This window comes from Panthera onca, chromosome E1, assembly GCF_046562875.1.
Source record: "Panthera onca isolate mPanOnc1 chromosome E1, mPanOnc1 haplotype 2, whole genome shotgun sequence".
Classification (NCBI taxonomy): domain Eukaryota; kingdom Metazoa; phylum Chordata; class Mammalia; order Carnivora; family Felidae; genus Panthera; species Panthera onca.
Window position 1 is genome coordinate 59,172,764 of NC_138352.1, and position 27,899 is coordinate 59,200,662.

The 27,899-nt window shown below is 51.5% G+C and overlaps 2 protein-coding genes and 1 long non-coding RNA gene across 9 annotated transcripts; 1 reads left to right on the forward strand and 2 right to left on the reverse strand.

Moving 5' to 3' along the window:
- The first annotated feature begins 13,286 nt into the window (after positions 1–13,286).
- On the forward strand, positions 13,287–22,824 carry RUNDC3A (RUN domain containing 3A). 5 transcript variants are annotated; one of them, XM_060645927.3, is made up of 11 exons: positions 13,287–13,656; positions 17,336–17,451; positions 17,822–17,970; positions 18,160–18,245; positions 19,189–19,278; positions 19,379–19,459; positions 19,604–19,769; positions 19,876–20,033; positions 20,785–20,922; positions 21,051–21,157; positions 22,196–22,824. In XM_060645927.3, the coding sequence occupies exons 1-11, from the start codon at positions 13,550–13,552 to the stop codon at positions 22,336–22,338; spliced, it is 1,341 nt and encodes a 446-aa protein (XP_060501910.1). In that variant the 5' UTR covers positions 13,287–13,549; the 3' UTR covers positions 22,339–22,824. The 5 variants fall into 5 exon arrangements, with proteins under 5 accessions (XP_060501910.1, XP_078293200.1, XP_060501907.1 ...); XM_078437074.2 differs by having other exon boundaries at positions 17,834–17,970; XM_060645924.3 differs by having other exon boundaries at positions 17,837–17,970.
- LOC132687556 (uncharacterized) lies at positions 13,620–17,326 on the reverse strand. The gene is made up of 3 exons (XR_009614184.3): positions 16,062–17,326; positions 15,667–15,766; positions 13,620–13,728 (listed from the first exon to the last, which is right to left on the reverse strand). It is a non-coding gene; the product is annotated as an uncharacterized LOC132687556 (long non-coding RNA).
- Positions 22,825–23,475: 651 nt separating the features above from the next.
- On the reverse strand, positions 23,476–27,878 carry SLC25A39 (solute carrier family 25 member 39). 3 transcript variants are annotated; one of them, XM_060645930.3, is made up of 12 exons: positions 27,737–27,878; positions 26,773–26,872; positions 26,580–26,639; positions 26,412–26,456; positions 26,045–26,154; positions 25,634–25,701; positions 25,367–25,491; positions 25,012–25,185; positions 24,556–24,665; positions 24,248–24,329; positions 24,088–24,168; positions 23,476–23,995 (listed from the first exon to the last, which is right to left on the reverse strand). In XM_060645930.3, the coding sequence occupies exons 2-12, from the start codon at positions 26,855–26,857 to the stop codon at positions 23,880–23,882; spliced, it is 1,056 nt and encodes a 351-aa protein (XP_060501913.1). In that variant the 5' UTR covers positions 26,858–26,872; positions 27,737–27,878; the 3' UTR covers positions 23,476–23,879. The 3 variants fall into 3 exon arrangements, with proteins under 3 accessions (XP_060501913.1, XP_060501911.1, XP_060501912.1); XM_060645928.3 differs by having other exon boundaries at positions 26,045–26,178; positions 27,737–27,877; XM_060645929.3 differs by lacking the exon at positions 27,737–27,878 and adding an exon at positions 26,974–27,662 and having other exon boundaries at positions 26,045–26,178.
- Between the last annotated feature and the right edge of the window lie 21 nt (positions 27,879–27,899).

The window sequence follows — 27,899 nt, forward strand, 5'->3', positions numbered from 1 at the left end:
GAATTGGATTATAACCTAAAGTAGAAACTAAATATCCATGAGTCCATATTGATATATTTAAATGATTGAATACATTAATAAATGGAGGAGAAGAGATAAATCTCCCATACGGACGAATTCTAAAGACTACATATTGATACCCCCCTCCACTACTCAAGGGTAGGCTATGCATAGTGACTCCCTTCAAAAGAGTACAGTTTGGAAAGTGTGTGTGGGGGGAGGGACACATATAACTTTACAGTGGAATAACCTGATAAATGCTACCTCAGCCAGGGAGCAGGATCAACATTATCCATCGTTAGTTATGTTAACAATATGCACACTTGATATGGTGGGATGAATCTGGGACTCCATGATCTCCCTTCCTGCAGCTCATAACCTCAGGTCTCATCATGAGAGAAACATCAGACAGAGGCCGATAAAGCAGGGTGATGGGTTCATTCTACATGCCAACTTGACTAGTCTACAGGGCTCATTCAATCAAACACGAATCTAGGTGTTCTCTGAGGGTATTTTTATATGTGATTAACATCTACAGTCTGTTGACTTTAAGTAAAAGATAATATGGATGGTCCTCGTCCAATCAGTTGAAAGGCCTTATGGAGCAAAAGTAAGGGTTCCCCGATGACGAAGAAATTCTACCTGTGGACTGAAGTGTCAACACTTGCCCTATAGACTTTGGACTTGCTGATCAGCACCCCCTCAACTGAGTAAGCCAATTTCTTGGCAATAAAGCAATTTATTATTTATTATCTATTTATTTATTATAATTTGTTATTATTTATTAATAAACATTTATCTCTACATGTCTAAAATATATTTATAAATATATAAACATATGTATACATACATATGTACACAGAGAGACATATATGTTTATACATCTCTGTATGTCTCTACCTGCCCTCCTGGTTCCCATGGGTTAAAGAAGAAACCAAAATGGAAATTATAAAAAGTTTTGAACCGAATGAGAGACAATGCCAAGAGAACGAGAAGACAAGCCACAGACTGGGAGAAAATACTTGCAAAAGATACATCTGATAATGGACTATTATTGAAAATACGCAAAGAAGTCATAAAATTCAACAAGAAAATGAACAACCTGGGGCGCTTGGGTGGCTCAGTCGGTTAAGCGTCCGACTTCGGCTCAGGTCATGATCTCACAGTTCTTGAGTTGGAGACCGCGTCGGATTCTGTGCTGACAGTTTGGAGCCTGGAACCTGTTTTGGATTCTGTGTCTCCCTCTCTCTCTGCCCCTCCCCTGATCATGCTCCATCTCTCTCAAAAATAAAATAAACATTTAAAAAAATTTTTTTAAAACAGAGAGGGAGGTAAACCATAAGATACTTTTTTTTTAAGCTTTTATTTATTTTTAAGAGAGAGAGAGAGAGAACAAGCAGGAGAGGGGCAGAGAGAGAGGGAGACTCAGAATCTGAAGCAGGCTCCAGGCTCTGAGCTGTCAGCACAGAGCCCGACGCGGGGCTCGAACCCATGAACCTGTGAGATCATGACATGAGCCGAAGTCGGACACCCAAACCACTGAGCCACCCAGGTGCCCCAAGAGACTCTTAAAAATAGAGAACAAACTGAAGGTTGCTGGAGGGGGATGGTGGGGTGGGTGAGTTAAATGGGTGACAGGCATGAAGGAGGGCAATTTTCAGGAGGAGCACTGGATGTTATATATAAGAGACAAATCACTAGGTTCTACTCCTGAAGCCAAGACTACGCGGTATGTTAACTAAGTTGACTGTTAAAAAAAAAAGTAGAAAAAAGTAAGAGTAAAAATACATAAAACACAAAATAAAGTATCATAGAATCAATAACAACAAAGTTACTTCTTTTAAAAGAGTAATAAAATTTAAAAATCTCTAGTGTGAGTTATGAAAACAAAGATCTCGTTCGGCAGATGTCAGTAATGAAAAGGTGATTGGGCGCCTGGCTGGCTCAGTCGCAAGAGCATGTGACTCGTTCTCGGGGTTGTGAGTTCAGCCCCGCGTTGGGTGTAGAGATCACTCAAAATAAAGAAACTTTAAGAAGTAAATGAAAAGGTGAACTTCACTACCAGTTTTAAGGACATTACAAATAAGAGGGGGCGCCTGAGTGGCTGAGTCAGTTGAGCGGCCAACTTCAGCTCAAGTCACGATCTCACAGTTCATGAGTTTGAGCCCCGCATGGGGCTTGCTGCTGTCAGTGCAGAGTCCACGTCAGGTCCTCTGTCCCCCCCTCTCTCTGTCCTTGCTCCGCTCGCATGCTCTCTCTCTCTCTCTCTCAAAATAAATAAACCTAAAAAAATAAACTTAAGAAAAATAAAATAAAAATAAGAGTATATTATGGATACATTTATTTTATGCCAAGAATTTAAAATTTTCAATAAAATGGGCAGAGTCTTAGAAAACTATGACTTCTACCCTCTCCAGAAGCCAAAAGGGAATTCTACCTCATCATGATGGAGCTGCAAGGACTGGACTGGCTGTCTTGCTGTAAACGACTAGAAGACTAGACGAGACGTATGAAACAACCGTTGTAGACATTGACGATGGGCGGTGCAGGGCTGAAATCTCAAAGACGAGGGGAACAAACAAAGTAAGCCCCCATGCTTGTTTCTGCCTGGAGGCACGGCCTCATCGGTGCTGGGAAGTTGTCCCAAAGCAGCGGGGTTTGCCGGGGTTGAGACAAGAGATCAGAGGTTAGGGAGGCTTTCACAACTGGAATTTGCAAAATGGAATATTACAGATAAAGGAGCTATGTATAGAAAGAGCTCCAGAAATATGCATCAGAGTGTCCCTGAGACTGCCGTTGAATACTAAGCCACGTATGTGAGGGTGAAACTCCACCCATCTGAGAGAGGCAGTGGCAGGCTGTAAGCGAAAGACTTGCCAGAGATTACAGAAGGCGAGGACGCAGCTGAGTTCCGGCCACCCAGAGTGGAGAATCCTTGTTAAAACACCCAGGGCACTCAGGAGAGGCTCTAGAAAGGTAACAGACACCTTGGTAATAGGGCTACTGTAGCGTTAGAGTAAAGGCACATTTAGACCTCCCCTAACACCTTAAAAATAAGCTTCAAAAGAATTGAGTTTCTCATGAGTAAGTTAACTAATTGCCTGATAGGACCAAGTCTAGCATTTTGGGAAACAAAACTCAGCACCTTGAGTAATGCAGTAAGTCACGGTCTGAGAGAAAATGTTTGCAACGTACATATCTGACAAAAGGCTTGCATCTAGACTATGTAAAGAATTCCTACAACTCAATGATGAAACCAGGCAAACAACTCAATGAAAAAAATTTGCAAAAGACTTGAACAGACACATCACACACACACACACACACACACACACACACAAATGGCTAATGAGCTCGTTGAAAAGCTCAACATCATTAGTCATTAGAGAAATGAAAAAAAAAAAAATTAAGTCCACAAGGAGATACCACTACCTACCCAGTTAAACGGCTAAAATGCAGAGATCAACAGGGGTGCCTGGGTGGTGCAGTAGGTTAAGCACCCGGCTCTTTATCTCAGCCCAAGGTCGTGATCTCAGAATTCATGAGTTCGAGCCCCACTTGGGATTCTGTCTCTCCCTCTCTCTGCCCCTCCCCTGCTTGTGCTCTCTCTCTCTCTCTCAAAATAAATAAATAAACTTAAAAAAAATTAAAAAAAATAAAATGCAGAGATCAACAGCACTGAGTGTTGGAAAGGGGGTGGAGCGTTGGAAATCTTACACTTTTATATATTGTGCAAATTGCACAACCACTTTGGAAATCGGCTTGGCGGTTTCTTTAAAAGTTAACCATATACTTATCCTATGATTCCTTTAATCAATCCTAGATATTTATCCCAGAGATATGAAATATATCTTGAATGAGAATGTTCTTGGAAGTTTTCTTCATAATAGCCAAACACTACAAACAGCTCAAATGTCTATCAACGGGAGAATGAACAAACTGTGGTATACTTCTTATCTCATCGATAAAAGTAAATAGTTACTTACAGACGCTTCAACATCAGCGAACCTCAAAAACATCGTGCTGAACGAAAAACAGCCAGTGCCAGAGTATTTATTGTGTGATTCCATTTCTATAAAGTTTTAGAGTAGGCAAAACGAATCTATGGTTCTAGAAATCGGGTCAGTGGTTGCTTCTGAGCAGACTGACTAGGACGAAACACGGGAGAATGTCCTCGGAGTTGTGGAAATGTTCTGTTCCCTAACTGCTATGTGGGATACATGAGTGCACGTATCTACTAAATTAGTGAATGTCATGCTTGACATCTAAACATTTTGCCATATGTAAATTCCACCTCAGTAAAGAAGAACCATATTGGGGTCCCACCGCACACCCACCGGAGTGGCTAAAATTAAAAAGAATAAATATACTGAATGTTGTCTACTGTAAGAAGCAAGTGGCTGTCTCATACATTGGTGATGGGGATGTAAAATGGTACCACCACTTTGGAAATTTCTTATGAAGTTCAACATATACTTACCATGTGATCTAGCAAGTCTGCTTTCAGGTATATACCCAAGAGAAATGAAAATATTTGATTACAAGTATTGAAAATGTATACAATACCATGTGTCCTAGCTTTCGCCGAAATAGTCAACAGAATCAAAACAATCCCAATATCCATCAGCAAGTAAATGGACAAATAAATTGTGTTATATTTATACAGTGGGATACTACATTTTATCCACTGTATTTATCCACCAATCCCCATCAGCAACAATAAGGGATGAATTGGGGCCCCTGGGTGGCTCGGTCGGTTAAGCGCCCGACTTTGGCTCAGGTCATGATCTAGCAGTGTGTGAGTTCGAGCCCCGCGTCAGGCTCTGTGCTGACAGCTCAGAGACTGGAGCCTGCTTTGGATTCTGTGTCTCCCTCTCTCTCTCTGCCCCTCCTCTGCTCTCTGTCTCTCTCTCAAAAATAAATAAACATTAAAAAAATAATAATAATAATAATAAATAAGGGATGAATTAATGATACTTGCAACAACATGAATACATTCCCAAAATGTTATGCTAAGTGAAAGAAACTAGACACATACATCCTATATGATTACATTTAAATAAAATTCTTTAAAAAAAAAACTAGTTTACAGTGACAAAGTAGATAAATGGTTGCCTGTGGACAAGAGTGAGGCAAAGGATTGACTGGGAAGACCCATAAAGGAATCTTTTTAGTGATAGATTATTCCATATCTTGATAGTGGGCGTATGCATTTGTCAAAACTCATTGACTTGTAAAATTAACACGGGCCCATTTATTGTGTGTAAATTATTCTTCGGTGTTGTTGAGTTTTAAAAATGGAGAACCATTGGGGCGCCTGGGTGGCTCAGTCAGTTAAGCGTCTGACTTCAGCTCAGGTCATGATCTAGCAGTGTGTGAGTTCGAGCCCCGCGTCGGGCTCTGTGCTGACAGCTCAGAGCCTGGAGCCTGTTTCAGATTCTGTGTCTCCCTCTCTCTCTGCCCCTCCCCTATTCATGCTCTGTCTCTGTCTCAAGAATAAATAAACATTAGGGGCGCCTGGGTGGCTCAGTCGGTTCAACGTCCGACTTCGGCTCAGGTCACGATCTCGCGGTCCGTGAGTTCAAGCCCCGCGTCGGGCTCTGGGCTGATGGCTCAGAGCCTGGAGCCTGCTTCGGATTCTGTGTCTCCCTCTCTCTTTGCCCCTCCCCCATTCATGCTCTGTCTCTCTCTGTCTCAAAAATAAATAAAACGTTAAAAAAAATAAATAAACATTAAAATTAAAAATAATAATAATAATAATAAAAATGGAGAACCAGTTGACAAAGTCAAAATAAAAAAACTAAGACAAAAAAAAAAAAAGAATAAATAGAATACCCACATGATGCACAACGATTAAAGAAACTGAATCAGCAAAGATAGTTCCATGACCAGATAGCTTCATCACTAAATTCAGTCACATATTCAAGAAGCAAATGTTTCCAAAGATTCACAAATTATGTCATGAAGCATAAAAAATAAGGTGGCATGTCTTAACTCATTTAACAGCATAATCTTAATACCCAAACCTGGCGTGGATAGTACAAGGGAGGGAAATAATAGGTCAATCTCACGCATGAACATAAATTTTAAAAGCCTAAATGAATAAAACATTTAGCAAACTAAAGCCAATAATATATATAAAAAAGGTAATATACCATGACCAAATTGGCTTATCCTAGAAATGGAATTTGATCACATTAGAAAAAATCAATTTATGTAATCCTCTACATGAACGTAAAGACAGAGTAAAAACCAAATATTCATCTCAGAAACAGAAAAAGCATTTGATAAAATTTTGTCACCCATTAATGATGAACACTTTGAGCAAACTAAAATAGAAGGGAACTTCTGTAACCTGATAAGAGATATCTACAAAAAACTTATAGCAAACATCACACTTGATATTGGAATCTTTCCTTCTGAGGCCAAAAACAGAACAAGGATGCTTGTTATTTGGTGAGGAAAAGACAAACCTGCTTTTGCAAATGACCTAATTGTGTATCAAGAAAATCCAAAAGAAGCTACAGGTTAATTAATTCAGCGTATAGAAATTTTCAGCAAATTAGTAGAATCGGCTTAAAAGTCAATCGCACAAAGACAGACAACCCATTTAAAAAATGTTCGAAGTGGGGCGCCTGGGTGGCTCAGTCAGTTGCGTGCCTGACTCCTGATTTTGGCTCAAGTCATAATCCCAGGGTTGTTGGATCGAGCCCTGGATCAGGCTCCAAGCTGAGTGAGGAGCCTGCTTACGATTCTCTCTTTTCTTCTGCCCCTCTTCCTTCTTGTGCTCTCTCTCTCTCTCAAAATAAAAATAAATAAATAAATAAAATAAAATAAAATAGAAAAGGAAAAATAACAAGTGTTGCTGGAGAAACTGGAACCCTCGTATATCTCTGGTGGGAATGTAAAATGAATCGACCCCTGTGGAAACAGTTTGGCTGTTCCTCAGCAAGTGAAGCATAGAATAACCAACCATACGACACAGCAATTCGGAAGAAGTGAGAACACTCACAATAGATCCCAGGTGACCATTTTGGCCTTTCTGCCCATTACGGGGGTCCACCTTGACCCTGCTGATTGCCATCGCCTGGCCTCTGTTCTGGGCTCCCGTCGTACACATCGACTCTGGGAAGCCTCTTTCCGCAGCAGCTTCTGCTACCACCGACTTTCGCCAGCAGAGCAGAACCACTACTGAGTTGTAAAGAGTGCCAGGGTCCCCTAACATCTAGCCCGTTTCTTATCACTTTATTGAAGAAGTATCTCTGGGCCTCCACGAAGAATACAGCGGGCTGGAGGGTTCCCTGATCACATATAATTATAATTTCATTCCGGTGTGCCCACCTCTCTGCCTTTGAACCCCCCTCCCCAGTATTCTGCCGCTCAGTCCCGGCCTCTCCGCCTCATTTGCCCTAATGCATAGATTTTCCTAAACTTTGAAGATCTATGCCAGTAACATCTTGCAACTGGCTTCAGATGTCCTTGCCGAGCCTTTAAAATGTTAACTCCTCGGCTCTGGGAGAGTATCCCAGATCAATAAACTCTCCATTATCCAGACTTATTTATATTCCACCCCCTGGCCTCCGTCCAGCACTCTCATGGGGTAAGTAGAGGCACTTTCTCCCAATTTCTGAGACATGTTAGCCAGTCAGATCCTGCAGTCTTCTGATGAATAATCCCTTTCTTGTCGTCGCTGGGATAGTACTTCCCCGCTTGGTGCATGGTGACACTTAACCGAAGTTATGGGTCTAGAACCGTGGGGGGGGGGGGGGGGGTCCCTGGGTAGCTCAGTCGGTTAAGCGTCCGACTTTGGCTCAGGTCATGATCTCGCAGTCCACGAGTTCGAGCCCCGCGTCGGGCTCTGTGCTGACAGTTCGGAGCCTGGAGCCTGCCTCTGATTCTGTGTCTCCCTCTCTCTCTGCCCCTCCCCCGCTCATGCTCTGTCTCTCTCACTCTCAAAAATGAATAAATGTTAAAAAAATTTTTTTTAGAATCATGGAGGGAGTCAGAGTCAGATCTTGAAGATCATCTTATGGGGCATCTGCCTCAGATGTGGACTTTGCACAGTATGCAGGCAAGGAGAGGCCACTTCTGCTGCCCCAAAGGGCTCAGGGAAAAAATCTGAGGGTCCCAGGACAGGTGATCCCATACCAGATCTCAGGGGCCTGACTTGTTACATCTATAAAGATATAATTCTGCTATTTTAAAGACTTTAAAGACTTTAAAGACTTGTCACGTCTTTAAAGATATAATTCTGCTATTCTCACAATCAGATTATGGGATCGATTTTCAGCACAGGCTGCAGATGAGAGTTTCCTTAAATGCTGCCATAGAGGCCTTCCTGCTCTCACCCTGAACCCTGAGTTGATAGTTGGCTGTGAGTCTCTCATTTTTGTCTTTTAGCACTTTGATGTCATTTAACAACCGGCCAACTCTGCTGTCCTTATAATGACCACTTCCCTCCTACGTCTCAAATACTAGAGATATTCACAGGCCATACACCCTGTATTCACCAAGGGGAACGTAAACATGATGTGCAGCACTCTAGTCGATCTAAGGACTCCACTTACCTCAGCAAAGTAACCCTTGTTGCCATATGGATGGTGAATAATACAATTCCAGAATCCTATCCTGAGAACCTGCTTCCTAGGACCACTTAAAATACCAGCTGTATTTTGGGGAGTTGCCCTAGAAGTAGAACCTAGGGAAAGGATTCAAAGGCAAGTTTTTATTTGGGAAATGATGCTAAGAACCACCAGGAAGCAAGTGAGAAAGGAACACGGGGAAGGAGAGGAGGCTAATAAGGGCGTGCCCTCAGGAAAGTTAAGAGGGTGAACAGCTACGGGCTCCTGGGTGGCTCAGTCGGTTGAGTGTCCAACTCCTGCTTTTGGCTCAGGTCATGATTCCAGGGTCGTGGGATCGAACCCTGCATTGGGCTCTGCGCTAAGTGTGGAGCCTGCTTGAGATTCTTTCTCTCTCTCTCTCTCTCTCTCTCTCTGCTCCTCTCCCTCACTCAGGTCTTCTCTCTTTCTAACATTAGAAAATATATATATTAAGAGCGTGACCAGCTAGAGCTTAAAATCCTGTTGGGACACTCAGGGAACCAATAATAATGTGAGCCTCAGGACCATCCCAAGTGAGGGCTGAGGGAGCTGGGGTATCTATTCACCAATCCCCATCAGTTATTTCCTCAGGGTTGCTCTGGATGGAAGTATAATTCCCCAGAACTTTCAGCCTGCCCAGTGTTTGTTGGAGTAGAGCAGGCTCCAGTGGCCAGAGAGAGCCCTTGGGGAAAGAGCTGCAGGGTTTTTTTTTGGCAGTTGGCAGTTCTTCCAGTGTACCCAAGAGCTGAGCGAATGTGGGAGGAGCACTGACAACATTTACTACACCTAGGGAGGAATCCTTTCACCAGATACAACAGTGGGTCCACTAAACTGGAGATCGAGGCTCGCCTGGGCTCAGAGCACAGAAGGTTACTATGGGGTGACTATCCCAAATTCCAAGGGATATTGGGTTGCAGCTATGCAATGAAGGTAGGGAAGACTATGCCTAGGACCCATGGGATTCTCTGGCGTGCCTCTCCTTTCTTCCATGTCCAATAGCAAAAGTTAAAGAAAAAACGCAGGAACTCAATTCTGAGGATTTAGAATCATCAAGAATGAAGGCTTGGTCACTTGACCTGATTAAAAAACAAAAAAACAATTAACAAGCTGAGGTTATGGCTACAGGCAAAGTGAAAATGAAATGAGTAATGGAAGAGGAGAGTTATAAAGGTAAACTTGTGACAGTTACAGGAATAAGGATTGTAGAAGCCATAGGTATTTTCTTTCTTGCTTGTTTTGTATTATTAATACATATTAATAATACATAGTATTACGTATGTAATAATGACATATTAATCTACATATTAATCTCTACACATTACTCTCTCCCCTCCTTTCTTTCCCTTATTATTTTATAGGCGGTTTTTTGTTGATAATGAACTTCATAATTTAGCCTTTAGGTTACAGAATCCTCTAGAGGAAATGTGGCTGAACTAGGTGAGGTATTAGCATCACCCAGAAATGGATACTGTTACCGAAGTGACTTTGCAGCTTCACTTTTGGGAGTGGGAACCAGAGCATGTTCATTTGTACAAAGGACAACTGCACCTTGCGAGGCAAACATATGAAGTTCATTACTGTTTATTTCTTTAAGTTTCTTTTTTAATGTTTATTTATTTTTGAGAGAGAAAGACACAGAATGGGAAGCAGGCTGAGCTGTCAGCACAGAGCCTGATGCGGGGCTCAAACCCATGAACCGTGAGATCATGACCTCAGCTGAAGTCAGACGCTTAACTGACTAAGCCACCCAGGCTTACTGTTCTTTTTTTTTTTTTTTTAAGTTTATTTATTTGAGTGAGAGAGAGAGAGAGTGGGGAGAGGGAGAGAGTGAGTGAGTGGGGGAGGGAGAGAGAAAGTGAGAGAGAGAGAGAGAGAGAGAGAGAGAGAGAGAGAGAGGATCCCAAGCAGGCTCCGAGCTGTCAGTGAAAAGCCTGATACAGGGCTCAAACTCACCAACCATGAGATCATGACCTGAGATGAAACGAAGAGTCAGATGCTTAACTGACAGCCACCCAGTCACCCCTGTTACTATTCAAATACGTATAGAAAGATGTGTACAGGGGTGCCAGGGTGGCTAAGCATCTATTCTTGGTTTCAGCTCAGGCCATGATCTCATGGTTTGGTTCACAAATTCGAGCCCTGCATGGGGCTCTGCGCTGACATCGCAGAGCCTGCTTGGGATTCTGTCTCCCGCTTTCTCTGCCCCCCCCCCCCCCGCTTGCTCCTAGCTCTCTCTCAAAATATATAAAAGTAAACTTAAAAAAAAAAGATGTGTATAAATGTTGAGCAGGTAGAGAGGCAGACTAATGTCAGTTATTCATTTCTTGCCTTTCTGCTCTAAATCCACTATTTGTGTCTCTGCTGTCTGATTTGAGTGCATCTGACTCTGCAAACTTGCTTCCCAGTCTCTGTTACTAATTGTCTTTCTGTTAGGTTCTGCTAATAAGAGACACTACAGAGAGATGGAAGGCAGGAGGAAGAAAGAAGGAACTATCTCCCCATATTTCTGGTTTTTTTTGAGTCGCTCTGTCGTTGGAAGTTGGCTCCAGCCTTCAGCTTCATTCTGCACGCCAAGAACCAGGTTTGTAAACAGCTCCTCTGAGGAATAAGCAGCAGCCTGCTGGTGACTTTGCCTGAATCTGAGCCCCAACTCAGTAGGGCCCTACCTGTGGTCTCTTTGGGTGCAGCAATCCCACCTCTTCTCTTTTGTTCCCTCAGCCCTCGCTGCTTCATTTGGTTACGAGTTCTATGTCGTCCCAGTGTTCTCTTTCTCTTTTCGCTTTTAGTCTTCTAACTCCTGTGTAACCAATTCCCTGTATTAAATCCCTTCTATCTGAAATACATAATGTGGTTTCCATTTTTCTTACTAGGCCCTTTCGGATACACAAAATTACCCTCAGTGACAGAATAGATAAACTGTAGTATTGACATGTATTGGAATCATATACGAGGAAAATAATGGAGAAAGAATAGACAAATAACAAATTTTCTTTTAATAAAGAAACATTAAACTATATATTTATTGATCGACATATAGGTGATAAAACTATAAAGAAAAGCAAGGAAATGATTATCACAAAAGTCAGGATAGTGGTTGTCCCTTGGGGGGATGGATAAAGAGAAGATCTGGGTGTGTTTGGGAAGTCCTGGGTTCTTGACAACTTTCTATTTCTTGATCTTTAAGGAAATGACACAGGTGTTTGTTTTGTAAATATTCTTTAAACTGCACCTATGTGTTTTACATGCTCTTTTGTTCACATGACATACCCCGCAACTGAAAAACAAAAGAATATCATGATTGGCATTGGCTATCTAGCTGGAGGCAGGATGATGATAAGAGGGCCTTCTAGAAGTGAGGGAAGAGGGAAACGGCAAAGGAGAAACAGAAAAGACCAAGTCTGAGGTCCTGGAAGCCAAGAATTGAGGCTGAGGTTGAGTAGACATGAGATCTTTGCTGGGAATGCCCAGGGAGTGAGACTGGGGTTGTGAGCTTGCATAGGCCCTTTTTTTTTTTTTTTTTTTTTTTTTTTATCTCTTCCTCCTCTGTTTGTGCTAACAGAGGGTCCCTGCCTGCTGATCATATTCAGATGTTGGTGCACATGTGAATCCATGTGGGGACATATGACCATACACTAGTAAAGTGGAGTAAATCCAGGAGGTGGACAGAGTTGGTGAATGCACATAAGCTGAGCCCTAGGATGGACATTCCTAAAGCCAAATGGGAAAACTGGGTGTACCCCACCTTAACACAGAAGGATTTCTGTGGGAGCTGGAGATTTCGGAGTGTGAAAGAGAACAGGTTGAGTAGAGGAATGGAGCAGGTGCAAGCAGGGATGAGAGAACAACTGGGAGGCAGAGGGTGACAGGAAAGCCAGGCAATGCATCCATTTCTTTCACTTTACCCTAAAAGATGTGATCAGCTTTGGGGGCTCTCTTAGCCTTGCAGAGTGAGTTGATGGCACCATGCAGCAATGCTGATAGCCAGGGGGTTAACCCTCAAGCCAGTTGCCCTGGGATGGTGTGTGGGTGTAGTAGGACTCAGAGAGAGAGAGAGAGAGAGAGAGAGAGAGAGAGAGAGAGCAGTGCCTTGGCCCTTAGCTGCCAGTCTAGTCTCACAGTCCTGAGTGGTTCAAGACGCTAGGCTCCTACGGCTTATTCTGGATTCCCATCCCCCACCCTAGGAGCCGTTGAATCCACCGGCCGGTGCTGACAAGCCAAACACCAGATACACAGTCTCTCCGACTGCTCCTTGGCCTCCTAGGTTACCGCGTAGGGCCACCTGCGCTCTCTGGAGGCAGACCTGATCCCGGCCTCCTTGAGAACCCAGATACTGATTGGGTGGGGGACGGGGCTGCGATGAGGGTATGGGAAGTGAGGACCTCCTTTCCCCGGCAGCAGGAGGAAAACTGAGACACCACCGATCACAGCTCAGAAACCAGGGAGTTCAGTCGTTGGAACTCAGAGACGCGAGGCGAGGGGTCCCGGGCCCTGAGTGTGGGAATGGACAACAGGCCAGATACCCCCTCTTCCTCCTTCCAATCGCTGCTTCTTCCGGGGACCCCCTCCGCCCTCTTTCTGCCCCAGCCCTCTCCCCCCCCCCCCCCCCCCCCAAATTCTGCATCCTCTGCGGATTGGTGCCCGGCCTGCCAGGGGCGGGGCCCGAGGGCCTTGACGTCACCAGCCGAGGGGGGCGGGCGTCTAAGGGAGGGGGGTGACGGGCCCGGCTCAGCACCTCGGAGAGCTCCCTCCGGCCTTGTTTTGCTCTGGAATCGCCGCCGGGGGAGGGTGCCAGGGGGCCGGGCACCGGGAGCAGCGGCAGGGGGATGACCGAGCAGGGATCGAGGGGCCCCGGCGGGCAGAGGGCCCAGCCGTGATCCGGCGGGGGGGGGCCCGGGGCTCCAGGCGGGGTGGAGGGCAGCTGGTGGCGGCAGCAGTGGCCGCACATCTGGATGGAAGCGAGCTTTGTCCAGACCACCATGGCTCTGGGGCTGTCCTCCAAGAAAGCGTCTTCCCGCAATGTGGCCGTGGAGCGTAGGAACCTGATCACCGTGTGCAGGTGGGCGCCGCTGGCGGGGGGTGGTCAGGGAGAGGCGTCGGGGCGGGCTGCGGAAATACGGACCGAGCGTGCCTGCCGGGAGGGTGCACAGGAGCCACGGAGGAAAAGGGATGAAGCACAGAGTTAAGAGGAGCGCGTCCACTGTTCCTCTCAGGCCCAGACCAGGAGGGGGTTTGGAGGTCTGGTCCCTATCCTTCTAGGCCAAGTCAGGCCTATGCCCAGTCCGGGGCCTAGGGGTGAGGGATGTTTAATTGGCACTGCAGCTTCCTGTGAAAACCAGGAAGTGACATTGTGTGTGAGGGGGAGGGGTGGGGATGGCTGGCTCCCTTGCTGGGGGCGGGGGCGAGGTGGGCAGAGAAGAACTGACAGGTAGCGGCCTGAACGCCCTCCAAGCATACCCTCACTCCCACCCCTGACATCCTGGCCTCTCAGGGGTGGGGCTTTCCTGGGAGATTTCCCAGGCTTAAATCCGGGAGCAGAGATGTGCCCTCCTCCATCTCTGGGCAGCTGCAGTCTGTGGCAGGATCAACTAGGGGTGTGGGCAAAGCCCCTGAATCCACCCAGTGAAGGGTGAGGGATGCTGTGCCTGCCGTGGGAAGGAGGGAGGGTCTGACCGCAGAAGCCTGGGTCTCCTGGGTTCCAGGGAGGAGACTGGGAGGGCAGATGTGTCCCTGAGGGTGGGGCTGTCGCAGTGTTGGGAAGATTCATCTGCTTTTGGGGGGCCCAGGAAATGAACCTTCCCACCTCAGCCCTGCAGTGACTCACCCTCACTGCCCTGCCCTGAGCCAGGAGCGGCCAGCTGCCCAGCCACTGTCCCTCAGCCTCACCTGCCCTCATCTCTCCCTCTAGGACCTCCCCCCCCCCCCACTAGCTGCCTTCTCCATCTGCAACCTCCCCACCCCCATGCCACCTCTGAGGGCAGGCACTCCAAGTGCCGGGCTCAGCTGTCCTGCCTTGCCACCCCCACCTTGCCTACACACAGGCCTTGGCCCTGCTCCTTCCCCCCAGGAATCAGCGCTCACCTGATGCCCTGGCTCCTGCCCGCCATAGCTCCTTCCAGGTTCCTGAGCACACACCCAACCACACTGCATCTGCCCCAGCCCAAAGTGCAGGCTGCTGCCTCCACCCTCACCTCTCAACCCCTGCCACTATGGTATAAAACAAAGGTTTCTGCCTTTGGGGCCAGAGGGTCCCAGGTTCAAGCTCTGACTTCATCAGTTATTTGCTGTACAACCATGGGAAGTCTCCTAACCATTCTGGGTCTTGGGTGCCTCATCATCCCCACTGTCAATGTAACAGCCACACCAAGGAATAGTTATGGCATAATTCGTGTAGGACCACATGCCTGGCACATGAAAATAGCCCTCTCCTGATGGTACCCTTCCTGTCTCTGAGAAGAAGGTTCTTCTTCTTTCCTTTGCCTGCTAGGACAACTGAGCCTCTTGAGTGCATGGGGAAAGGGGGGGGGGGGGTTGCGGGGAATCTCCCTTTGGCCTAGGCTGGAGAAGCAGAGGTTCTGGAGGTTCGGAAGTGGGCTTAGAGCTGGGGTGTGAGGGACAGAGTTTTGGAGGGGGTTGGGGGCATGACAAAGACTTAGAAACCCCTCAGGCCCCTGCTACCTCATCACTGTCATGTGGTTCGCCTCCAGCTCCCAGAACAGTTCCCTTTAGCAGGCCAAGGGCTCCCCTGGGCCCTGGCCTCCCCATCTCCATGGTAACCTGCAGCAGCCACTGCACCTCCTAACAAGGAACACACCATGGGGCTCCCGGGGGCAATGACCAGTTCGGCGACACCCCTGAGGATAGATGGCAGATGGCTGCCACACTGAAACGAGCCCCAGGCCCCCACTGAGGGCTGACCCAGATGACCAGAAAATATCACAGGGGGTGAAGCGTGCTGCATAATGAAGCCCAGCTAATGCCCTAAACACACGCTCCTTCCAGCAGGGTCGACCTTACCATTAATGGCCCTGCTCCTCGCCACCCCTGCCCAATGGCCTATCACACTTACCTTCTCCCAGTCCTTCCTGGAGCCTGAGGCAGGTACTCTATTATTCCTGTTTGGGCCTCAGAGAGATTAAATGACCCGTCCAAGGCCACATGGATATCACCTGGAAACAGGATTTGAGTCCATCAGGCTGCTTCCATCTACTACGACCCCAACGCTGACCTGGCTCTGATTTCGGGCCAGACCAGCTCTAAGCCCAAAGAGAGGGAGGGAGGGCCTTTGGCTCAGTTCTGCCATTGGTCTGAGAGCCTCAGAGGACAGTGCGTAAGGGCTGGAGCTTGCAGAGTGGAAGGCAGAGGAGGCAGGGGCTGCTCCCAGGCCTTGGGAATCGTGATGGCCACCAGGAGGCCACAAGATGTAGCAGAAAGAGGAAGCGCTTTGGAATCAGACATACTTACCTGACTCCTCACTAGCTGTGTGACTCTGAACAGATCAGTCCACCTCTTGAATCTTCAATTACCTTATCTGTCAAATGGGAATGATGATAGTAAGAGGACCTACCTCCCAGAGCTGTTGTAAAGATGGATGAGCTAATACATGCAAACTACAGTGCTTGACACATTACAGGGCTTGATAAGCTTAGGGGGGGAGGGCAGTTCCAAGCAGCCCCCATATCCCCCCGACACCCACTCTTGCTCTGCTACCCACAATAGGGTAATAATGGGATGTTGGGAGCTGTGTCCTCATTCCTGCCCCATCCCAGTGCAGGGATGGCAGGTGGGGATTGCAGGGGTAGGGATTGCAGAGGTAGCTGAGGCTCTGAGCAGGATTGCAGAGAAGGACGGGGGCTGCTGGGCTCCAGTTTCTCAGCCCTGTTGGCTTCCCTTGATTCCCTTCCGCTCTGAGAAGCCAGGTGTCTGGACCTCTAAGACCCCTTCCAGAGATCTGCTGCCAATGTCCCGCACACACACACCCAATGTGTGTCAGACCCACAACCTGCACACACACACACACACACACACACACACACACACACGCACAGACACACACGCACAGACACACAACGCCCCAGCCCAGCTCTGCACCGCCTGGTTCTGGGCAGCTGGTGTGTGGGCGACCAGGCTAGGAAGAAGAAGGGGAAAGGGGGGCATCCGTGTGCTAAAAGCCCACCTGGCCACCCTTGCATGCCCACGCTCCATGTGCTCAGTGCCAACTCACATGTCCTGGCACAGGTGACCCCCCGCCGCCCCCAGAAGGGACTGAAGTTTGTTCCAGCAATAGCAGAAGACAGCACAGGGCAGGGGTACAAACCCACTTCTAACTCCTAGCTGACCTCTGACCCACACACATAGAAAATGCAACTCCAAAGGATGGGCAAGAAGGAAGGGGCTCTGGGAAAGACCCCTGACTCCGGGTGTCTCATCTTCTTACCTGTTCTATCCCCTCTCATACTTTATTCCTGAAGTTTCCTTTCTCTAGCTGTCACCTCTCCTATCACCTATAAGTCAATCAGTCTCCCACCTGCCACTCTATCACTCCCAGGTCACAGCACCTCTGTGGTCACTGTGTATCCCTCCGTATTTCACCTTCTTTCCCTTTCCCACCACACCCATGCTCTTCATGACCTCTTCTCTGTCCTCCTCTCCCTCTCTTTGCCTAACACCCCTCCTCTACTGCCATTACCCTGTTGTCTCACTGGACCCCCACTTCCCCCTCTCCCACCCCTCACCAGGTTCTCTGTGAAAACGCTGCTGGAGAAGTATACGGCAGAACCCATCGATGACTCATCCGAGGAGTTTGTGAATTTTGCAGCCATCTTAGAGCAGATCCTCAGCCACCGTTTCAAAGGTGGGCGGGCCCAGCTCCCTGTCCCCTGTTGTCCAGCCCTCCTAACTCCCAGCCTTTAGCTTCCAGCCACCCACTCTGTTCTACCCTGTGGCTTTCTGAACCCCATCATTTTGACTCTGGGCCATGCACAGAGCTGGGAAGAGGGGACGGGGTCTTCTGGCCACTTGAGTGGGTGCCCACAAGCCCAATCAATGGGCGTGCAGTTATATGCTAGTGAGCCCTTTGTGTACATGCATGTGTGTGCACATATGTTCGGGGGAGGCACCATGTGTGGGCGTGGCTGCTTATACTTATGCATGTGTATACCCCATTACATGGACCCTGTACAAACTCCCTGGTTTTGCTGAGCCCCCTCCCTGCCCTGGCTCAGCCTGTGCCCCAGCAGGTCCGGTGAGCTGGTTCAGCTCAGACGGGCAGCGGGGCTTCTGGGACTATATCCGGTTGGCCTGCAGCAAAGTGCCCAACAATTGTGTGAGCAGCATTGAGAACATGGAAAACATCAGCACAGCCCGAGCCAAGGTGAGGGGCCTGTGATGGGCAGGGTGAGGGCAGCTATTGGTTGCAGGGGAATACAGGGGGGGATTGCCTGCTCCTTGTTCCTCACCCCTGCCTACAGGCACTGGGTAGAAGAGCCACAGGAGGTCTAGACCCAATAGTGCACTCATGGGTCCCTTCAGGGCAACAAATAAAGGTGAGTGTGCTTTCCAGGGCCGGGCATGGATCCGAGTGGCACTGATGGAGAAGCGAATGTCCGAATACATCACCACAGCTCTGCGGGACACCCGGACCACCAGGTCAGACCCTCTCAGTCAGCTCGGCCCACAGATCCCAGTGTGCACGTTCACTGCCTAAACATACTCGATCCTTCAATTCTTAGAGCAACTTTCGGTACCTGGACTACAACTCCCAGCATGCACTGCTAGCTTGCTAGTTTCCCTCTCCCAGACTATCCTCTGCCGCTGCGCCTGCCTTCCTGGAACACACCTTTAGCACCACCACCATCTCTTCCAAGTCAGATTAATTATTCTCCACCATTCGGCAGCACTGACCTCATGCACAGCCCTAACCTTAGACACACCTCTGAACAAGCCTCAACTATGTTAACCTTGTTCCATGACCTATAACACAGAGCCCTACCTACTCCGCAAACAGTGGCAGCAGTCTGTACTTGCTACCCATGGACGACAGAGTCCCAGTGTGCCGAGCCTCAGTCCCTGCACCGTGGGTTTGCAGAGAGAATGGGTCTCAGGGGCCGGGGTCACAGGCAGAATTTGTGCTTGAAGCTGAGTATGGTCAGGGTCATGTCTCTCTCCCCACCAACCCAGTGGTCACATACAACCCAATGTTTTTACCCCATTCTATCTCTAGTCTGTCCTCACATGTCAGAGTTTACATCACCATATTTTTGAGCACCTGCTGTATGCCAAGCACTAATGATTAGAACTGGTTTCCTGATTTTACCATTCTGGAGGACTCCATGCTTTGCGGGAAAGGGGTAGTTCAGAGGATGGAGGAAAGTATTCTCAGGGAACACATGTTCTAATAGGTGGGAGGCACAGTGGGCCCCACTCTGAGGGAGAGACCAGATCCACACCTGAGAGGTGAGCAGGAAAGAGACCCCTCCTTCCTCTAGGAAAGGTCTGTAGTAAGCTAACAAGAGAAGTCCTGAGGGGTGCCCCACCCGCCACCCCCGCGGGAGGATGCTGCACCATCAGTCCCTCGCTCCCCGCCCCGCAGACGTTTCTATGACTCGGGAGCCATCATGCTTCGGGAGGAAGCCACCGTCCTCACCGGGATGCTGATCGGACTGAGCGCCATAGACTTCAGGTGGGGTCTGGATGGAGGTGGCGGAGGGAGTTTAGCCGCGAACGCCCACATTCCCATCTCCTCCTACCCGCCCCCAACCTTGTGGTTCCTCTGCCCCCAGCTTCTGCCTAAAGGGCGAAGTGCTGGACGGGAAGACCCCCGTGGTCATCGATTACACACCCTACCTAAAGTTCACCCAGAGGTGAGCAGCAGGACTGCTGTGATGGGTGGGGGACGGCGGGCAGGGGGCAGGCTGCGCCGGCATCCGGGTCCCTCCGCCCCAGGGGGCCGGCAAGGGAAGCCCGGGCGGGCAGAGCGGGCCGTGCCCACCGCTCCTTCCCCCAAGCTATGACTACCTGACGGACGAGGAGGAGCGGCACAGCGCCGAGAGCAGTACCAGCGAGGACAACTCGCCCGAGCACCCGTACCTGCCGCTCGTCACCGACGAGGACAGCTGGTACAGCAAATGGCACAAGATGGAACAGAAGTTCCGCATCGTCTACGCGCAGAAGGTGCGTGATGCCGCGGCGGGGGCTGCGGGCTGGGGGAAGGGGGGCGGGCGGCCGCTGGGACCCTCCCCCCGCGTCCCGCGGCCCGGGCTGAGCCGGCGCCCCGCAGGGCTACCTGGAGGAGCTGGTGCGCCTGCGCGAGTCGCAGCTGAAGGACCTGGAGGCGGAGAACCGGCGGCTGCAGCTGCAGCTGGAGGAGGCGGCGGCGCAGAACCAGCGCGAGAAGCGGGAGTTGGAAGGCGTGATCCTGGAGCTGCAGGAGCAGCTGTGAGCGCCGCCGCCGCCCTTCCCCGTCCCGGCCACCCCGACCACATCGCCCCCAGAGTCTAACGTCACCTTCCTTGATAACAGCATCTAGTGCAACCAACCGCCAGCATCAAACCACTGATCCCCTCACCTCCTCCACCCCAGGCCCCCGTCCCCAGCGAACTAAGTTACTCTCAACGTAAGATCCTGGGCGCCCCACTTCATCCGTCAGCTAGCATGGTTACAGAACATTACTCCTGGGACCCCAACATTACTGATAAGGACCTCAAATGTTACTTAGCAACCTTCAACACGATCCGTTATTCCCTCTGCTCAACAGCCCTCTGATCCACAACCACTGACCATCATCCCCACGGTGACCACTGACTTCACTGCTACTCATCCCCAATAGCTCCCCCCTAGACCTTTTCATTACCCTGTGACCTCCCAGCAGGAGTCCCAAGATACCCCATTAACCTTCAGGATTCCCACTCTGTTCTCTATCCACTCCACACTGACTTGAGTCCCACAAACACCCCATTGTCCCCTCCATCCCCCAGTAGGAGCACACCAAATCCCCGTCACCTCTCTAACCCCCAGTACCTTCCACTGACTCCCAGGATCTACCCTACTGATCCTCAACATTCTGTCCCCATTTCTGCTACCCAGGTTTCATTCCTAACCCCACCACCACCTCTTTCTGAGCTCGCCCCCCCCCTCCCCACTTCTGCTCCCTCTCCTAGCCAGTCCTGACCCCTCCTCCCCATCCCAGGACAGGTCTGATCCCCGGTGACCACGTTCCCCTGGCCCAGGGTTCCAAAGAGCTCACTACTCCCCTGGTCAACCAATGGCCGTCACTAGGAACGCTCAATGGGGCAGAGGGTGCCAACAACCCCAAGCTCTACCGGAGGTAAGCCTCAGCCAGGCTCAGCTTGGGCCCGAGTGCTGGCCCTTACTGGGAAGAGGGGCACTGGGGGGGGGGGGGGCGCGGGGGGCTGTAGGCCTCTGCCTGCACACCAGCCCTCTGCTCTGCCACAGACACAGTTTCATGAGCACGGAGCCACTGTCAGCTGAAGCCAGTCTGAGCTCGGACTCCCAGCGCCTGGGAGAGGGCAAACGGGATGAGGAGCCCTGGGGCCCCATCGGTGAGCCCCCGATCCAGCACCCAACTCTTCCAAGGAGGGCTGAGGCCAGGCCTTGGGGCCTATGGTCAGGCCCTGGCCGATTCCCTCTTTCATTCAGCCCTTCCAGAGAGCTTAGCACAGCAATTAAGTTTGGTTTGGGGGTGTTGGGCAGACCCTAGGGCAAACTAGCTGTGCCTCCTCCCCTGCCAGCTTGGTCAGTCACTTCACCTGGCTGAGCACTTCCCATCTGTAAAATGGGGATGCTGATTAAAATAACCACCCATGTTGGCATATGGTGAGGGCTCAATGGCTTTTTGGCATGATGACATCCTCAAGGGGCTGACAAATTCTTGGGGAATTCTTTGCCTAACTGATTTGCTCTTATCTCATGCACTCTGCGAACCGCTTGCCTGACCATTGTTTCCCCCTTTTCTTTGGCTGCCAGGAAGCTCAGAGCCAAATTAGTGGCTCTCTTCAAGCGAATGTCCAGGACTTCAACGCATGCATTTTGTGTTGCCCTCCCCTGGCTTCACCTTGGTTCCCCGCCCTAGTTTTCCCGGTGCCTGGACTTCTGCCTTTTCTTTCTAAAAACCACACTGTACTGGATGATTTTAGATCTTCTTTGAGACAAGGCAGGCTATGGACGTGGAACCCCGCCACACTGTGTTTGTGATTGTCCGTGTGTCTGTCTCCCCACCAGACTGTGAGCTCCGTGAGGGCAGGGACTGTGTCTCGTCCGTTCTCTGTATCCCCAGTGCTTGGAACGGAACAAGTGCTCACCGTGTGTTTAATAAACAGACAGAGAGGATGAACCTCAGGGGGAGACAGAGACATAAACTGACGATTACAATACAGTGTCCCTGGCACTGTGCATGGCATGGGCAGATGCTTATCAAGGTTTAACTGAAAATGGCAAATGCTCCAGAAATGAGGAAAAATTCCTGGGGGAGGGGGGGTTCACCTGAGGGCTGCCCCTCCACTGCCTTCGCCTGTACCCCCCTCCCCAACTCACACACAGGCAGACCAGTTGGCTTGGCCTCACCTGCCCTCTCTCCCCAGGGAAGGACCCCACGCCCTCCATGCTGGGCCTCTGCGGCTCCCTGGCCTCCATCCCCAGCTGCAAGTCCCTGGCGAGCTTCAAATCCAACGAGTGCCTGGTGAGCGACAGTCCTGAGGGCAGCCCAGCACTGAGCCCCAGCTGAGGAGCGGTGTGGGCAGCACCAACGCCAGCCCCCCCACCCCCACCCTGGCCAGGGGCACAGACACCTACCGCCTTTCCTCAGAGTCCCCCAGTCCAGGCCACTTTTCCAGGGAACGCTGCCCACCCAGCCATGGGTCTCTTGCGAAAGGCACCCTTTGCTTCTTGCCAGTTTTAGCTTTCTGCCCAAGGGAGCAGGAGCTGCAAAGGGGAGTCGGTTGGGCCAGGCTGCAGGGGCACCGTGGCCACAGGGAATCCTTGGGAAAGTTTGTTCCATTCTTCTGGTGACCCTGACGCCCGGCTGGCTTCCCACTGGACTCTTCTTCGCTCATCCCCACCACCCTCCTCAGGAGCTGGTGGCCCAGCCTCAGCACCCCCACCTCCCATGCCTCTTCAGTCTGTCCTTGTGTATTCTCTGGAGTCCCTCCCTTCCCAGTCCCCAGGGCAGGGGCTCTGAGGGGATCAGGCAAATAAAAACCAGAAGACTGAGGGCAACTTTGTCTGTGGGGGGCTGGGACTGGACACTGTCCTGAGGTGGCATAATCTGATAGAGCCGGTGCCAGGCCCATAACGAAGGTGATGCTAGACCGGACAGAATGGGTGCGTGCCCCACGGGAGCAGACCTGTCAGAAGAATGCCAGGAGTAGGTGGCTTTCCTGAGAAGGGTCCTAAATGTTAGGCCTTTCCCCAGCAGACATGTAAATGCCCCCATTCAGCCTAATACTCTTAATAACTTGCTTAGCCCCAAGGAGAGAAGACACTGAACATCCTGGGGGCAGGTGGAGGAGGCAAGCCCTGGCAGGGCCCTATTCTCCTTCCGGCACCCTGAGCAATTTAGCTTTGGCCCAGAGTTGCAGACCCAAAGAAGCAACCTCCCTCCTCTGTTGGCACTGAAGTGTGCCCTTGGGGAGAGGTTGCACCACCTTCTACCCTGGCCCTAACACTACCTGTCGCCCCCAACTCTGGGTCCTTGCACTGACCCAGCTCTCACTAAATAAGGAGGGGGGTGCTTTATATGGGTACCACCTGGGCAGTAAAAGCCGCTGTCAAGGTCCCCTCCAGGCCCCCTCTGTGCAAATCACTCACCAAGTCCCAGTTCCCTCCCCACCCCTGACCCCCCCTGCACTCACAGGCACTGGAGAGAAGTTCATCATCTTTAGACTCAAGGAATTAACAGGGAAGGGTGCAGACTACACCAGGCCCAGGGTTTTGTGGCTCCCAGAAGCAGACCCAGCTACAGCAAACACAGGGAAATGGTGGGAAGGGAGGGGGCAGTTATCAGATTTGGTCTTGAACTTGGTCGGGGCGGGGGGCTGGAAAAGTGATTATCCTTGGGGCTTGGGAATGAGGAACAGCAGGAAGAAAGCTGTTTTAGGGGGGCCTTGGCAGACCTAGAGGGGTAGCCCCAACCCCTGGAGCTCATAGTTGAGAGGGAAGGGAAATGAGGCCCCTCCCCTCAGTGCTGAGGACAAGGCACTTGGCTCAGTCTCCTTCTGCCCCACCCCCATCCATGGAAGAGATAGGGTCCTTGTCCCCTGGCTCCTTTTAAGAGCCCAGAGGCTGTTCTCTGTTGAGCCTCTGGAAGAAGCTTTTGCCAAACTCGTAAGTGCTGATCATGATGGCACAGGAGGGGGCAGCCTTGATGATCCTCGGGAGAAAGCCTGCAATGGGAGACGGAGATTAGGGTCAGAGGTCAGGGTCCTGGGAGGGGCCCAATCCTTCCAAGTTTGGACACACACACACAGACACTCACCTGCAAAGAGTCCCCTGGTGCCAGACTCAGCCCGGATCCTCCGCAGCAGCAGCCAGGTGGAGTCGGCGTGTGGGGGCGTCACTGCAAACGTAAGGCACAGCCCAGTAAGACCCCGCTTGGGCCCCTACCTGCCTAGCCCCACACCAGCCAGAACCTTCACCTCTCACAGCCTCCACCGCTCCCAGTGCGACCTGGCGTTGCGTCTTCACCACGTCAAAGGGTAGAGTCAGGATGGCCGCCACCTGGCGGGGTAGGGAGAGAGCTGGTCTCCATTCCCAGGACCCCCATCCCTCGCATCCAGCCAGGGTCTGCCAACCTTAACTAGGATTTCACCAGGGAGGGCGAGCTTGCTCCTCAACAGGCAGCCACCTGCTGCTACACGAGCACTCTTCTCTTGAGCACCTCCAACAACCCTCAGGCCTCCCAAGGACACATCCACTGGCCTCACTCCCTGTCTGATCAACTCACCGTCCCTGAGATGCCGCCAGCCACAAAGCTGATGCCCACGGATGTCTGGTCTTTTGGCCTGAGCCCGCTCAACCAGCTCTTCACCAGCTCATAGTTGAACCAGTATAGGGCTTGGGGGCGCAAGGATACGCTCATTAGAGTTGGAGAGGGCAGCAGGGTGGCCCCAGACCTCCCATTTTCCACTGCTGCACAATGTGACAAGCCCTCCCTCCTGGTAACCAAGACTGCTCGTTACGTGCCAGTTTCTGTAACGGGCCCTCTGCAGAAATTTACTTCTGAAAGAAAACCTGGGTGAATACCCTGCCTGCTGGCCCCATTGCATAGATGAGCTATTCAAAGCCCAGAGAAGTCAGGTGACTTCAAAGTCAGTAATAGCACAACTGGGATTTAACTGCAGAACTCTTGTGAGTCATCCAAAGGCTCCGTTACCCCAGCCCCTGCACCCCTGATTCCTACCTGAAAAGGGCACATCCCGAAGGGCGGTGGGGCCCCAGCCCAGCCACAGCGAGCGCCAGCCGCCCTGAGCCATGGCAGCTCGGACACAGGCACCCAGCTCCCGGTATGACACGTGCTGAGCCTGCAGCTTTGTCCGCACCAGCTCCAGGGGGCTGATCACAGTCACGGTTCCCACTAGGGGGAATAGTGGGGAGAGGTCAGCTCACGGGGCCCAACGGCAACATGTCCCAGGATCTGGGGGCCCAAGAGATCCCTCTACCCCTAAGCTGCCAGACACCGGAGCTGGAAGCCAGAACCGGACTCAAGCACAGGTGGGGGTCAGAGAGAGAGATCAAGGGCCCAAGGCTGTGCTCACAGCGGGCTAGTGCGCCAGCCACCACAGGTGCGTAGAGGTCAGAAGTCAGGGCTCGACCACAAAGGAAGGCCTTGAGTTGGTCATAGGCGGTGAAGTAGATGGCAGTGGCCGGCACAGTCATAACCCTGGGAGGGTGAACAGAGGTTAGCTGGGACTCCCAAAGCCTCCCAAACCTCCCAGGCCTCCCCTGCCCAGTCAGCCAACAGGAGAGGAACGGGCCAGAGGATTCCAGGAAGGAAAAGCAAATACACAAGCTGGGATACTCACAAGGTGGCTGGGAGGCCGCTCCACAGGGTCCTAGTGCCTTCATGTCTCACGATCTTCACAAAGGCATCCTGGCCAAGCAGACACCAGTCCGCAAGGAGGAAGGTGAAGAAGCTCCATGAGGGGGCTAACCCATACTTGGCCCCAGCCTGACGCCCTCACCTCTGCCCACTGCCCAGAGTCCTGGCGGTAGTCGCTCAGGCCCCCACACACTCAATCACCCACTTAGCTCCAAGTGGACTCTTGCCCACCCTTCAAAACCTCATAGCGACGATACCTCCTCAGGGAAGCCCTTCCCAAACTGAACCGGCCACCCCTACTTGCTTTGCGTCACTCATTCTTTCCTGAGTCTGCAGCGTGACCAATGCAAAGCCCTCAGGAATGCCTAGAGACATGGTTGAGGGCACAACTCACCAAGGTGCCTGTAAAACGCGTGGGGTCCTGGAACCAGGTGGCACAGCGGGCACCATTTGGGCACAAGTACAGGGGCTCCAGGACACCATTGCAGTACAGGAGGCACTTCCCTGTGGATCGGAGAGAGGAGGGCACTGGGAAAGGGGAGGGGGTGTTAGGATGACTATGCTCTGGAACCCTGCAGGGAGGTGGTGAGCCCCCATCCCTAGAGGGCCAGCAGAGGCTGTGGTCCCTGCGTGGACATTCCTGACAGAGGGCTCGCTAACAGGACCTGGAAGTGTGTGCTAGGGCTGTGGAGCTCTCGGGTCCCCTGGGGACACTCCCTCCCCTGGACCTTCACAAGCCCCCTGTGGCTTGGGGAACTCACATTTGGTGTAGGGGAGGCTCCAGAGTCTGGAGGAAGACATCAGCTCTAAAATACAAGGCAGTCCCTTAAGTCAGGAGAACCCCCCACCCGCTCCAGGGACCCCATCCCTGGAAGACCCTTGTTTTATCCAGGCATCACCCCATATTGGCTCCAGGGTCGGGCACTCACCACCGGCCACGGAGGGGCGCTGAGACTGCAAGCGTACCTTCACCACGTCCAGGGGTGTCACTGGGGGGAAGACAGCAGGTCTGAAGTCTCCTTAAGGACCCCAACCCTGACCCCTCCTCCAGGACCAGGTCCCCTCCAATCTTTGGTCTGCCCTAGTCCCCAGCTGCCCCCACCCCACCTCCCCAGATCTTACTGAAGAGGGAGGTGACCACAGCCCCGGTGCCTGAGGCCACCATTTGTTGGAGGGGGCTAATGCCCCCAGGGTTCTGGTCAGCCATCTTGTAGCTTCAATTCTGAAAAATAAACAGTCAACTGGAGTCCCAACTCACAAAACACGAGTCAGTGGGAAGGGAAGAAAGGGATTTGACCCAGCCCTTCATCCCAATTCACTCACTTAACATGAATTTAAACGATCCTCACGATAACCTTTTAAAGCAGTTGTCAGCTCTACTTTGTCAATTGAGAAACAGAGATTCATAGAGGTAGGGTGACCTGACCAAGGTCACTGTGGGAGTAGTTAGGAGGGAGGCCTGGGGAGTTACTCACTGGTTAAGAGGCAATAATGGCCCACTGCCATTCCCTCATCTAAGCAACACGGAATTGCCGTGCCCCCTCCTCGGGGCAGGCACCTGGTTTGGCCCTGGGGACCCAAAGATCAAAACGTCTGAGCCGCTCCCCAAAGCCCCTGCCTCTCGAGGCAGGCACTTGGGAGCTCCGAGTCACCGGGCCTGAAAGGTGGGGCCGAGCAATGAGGGAAACGTGTAAACAAATCTGATGGTCACGAAAGGACCGTCCGCTCTCTCGGGACTGCAGGCGAGCTTCCAAGCCCTCCCCCGCACCCTCCCCCCGAGGCCGGAAGGGCCAGTCCCCAGGCCTAGATAGGAAGGACAATCTCTCTGCTCTCTTCCCAAGACAGAGGCGGGGTTGTTCGGCCGAGAGGGCGGAAAGTAGGTTTGGAGAGACAGGATCTCTCCTTGTTCCTCCGGCACGCCGGTCCCGCGCTCAGCGGACGCCCGGTGGGACCGAGCAGGTCGGCCCGACCGCTCACGACTCCAGGCCCCCAGCCCAGCTCAGGCTCCCTGGGACCTCGGAAGGCCCACCTCCACCCCCGCCCCCGCCCCGAGCCGGGCCCTCAACCCCGATCCAGCTCCGCCCACCTGGCTCCAGGCCGGTGCTCGCGCTGCGCGGCGCCCAGGGCCCAGCGGGCCCATGGCGGCTCCGCGGCCGGTGCAGGGTCCGCGCGCGCTCGACCCGTACCGAGGCCGACTTGAAAAGCAGCAGAGCCCGCCCCGCCTCCGGACCGCGCCGCGAGGCCCCGCC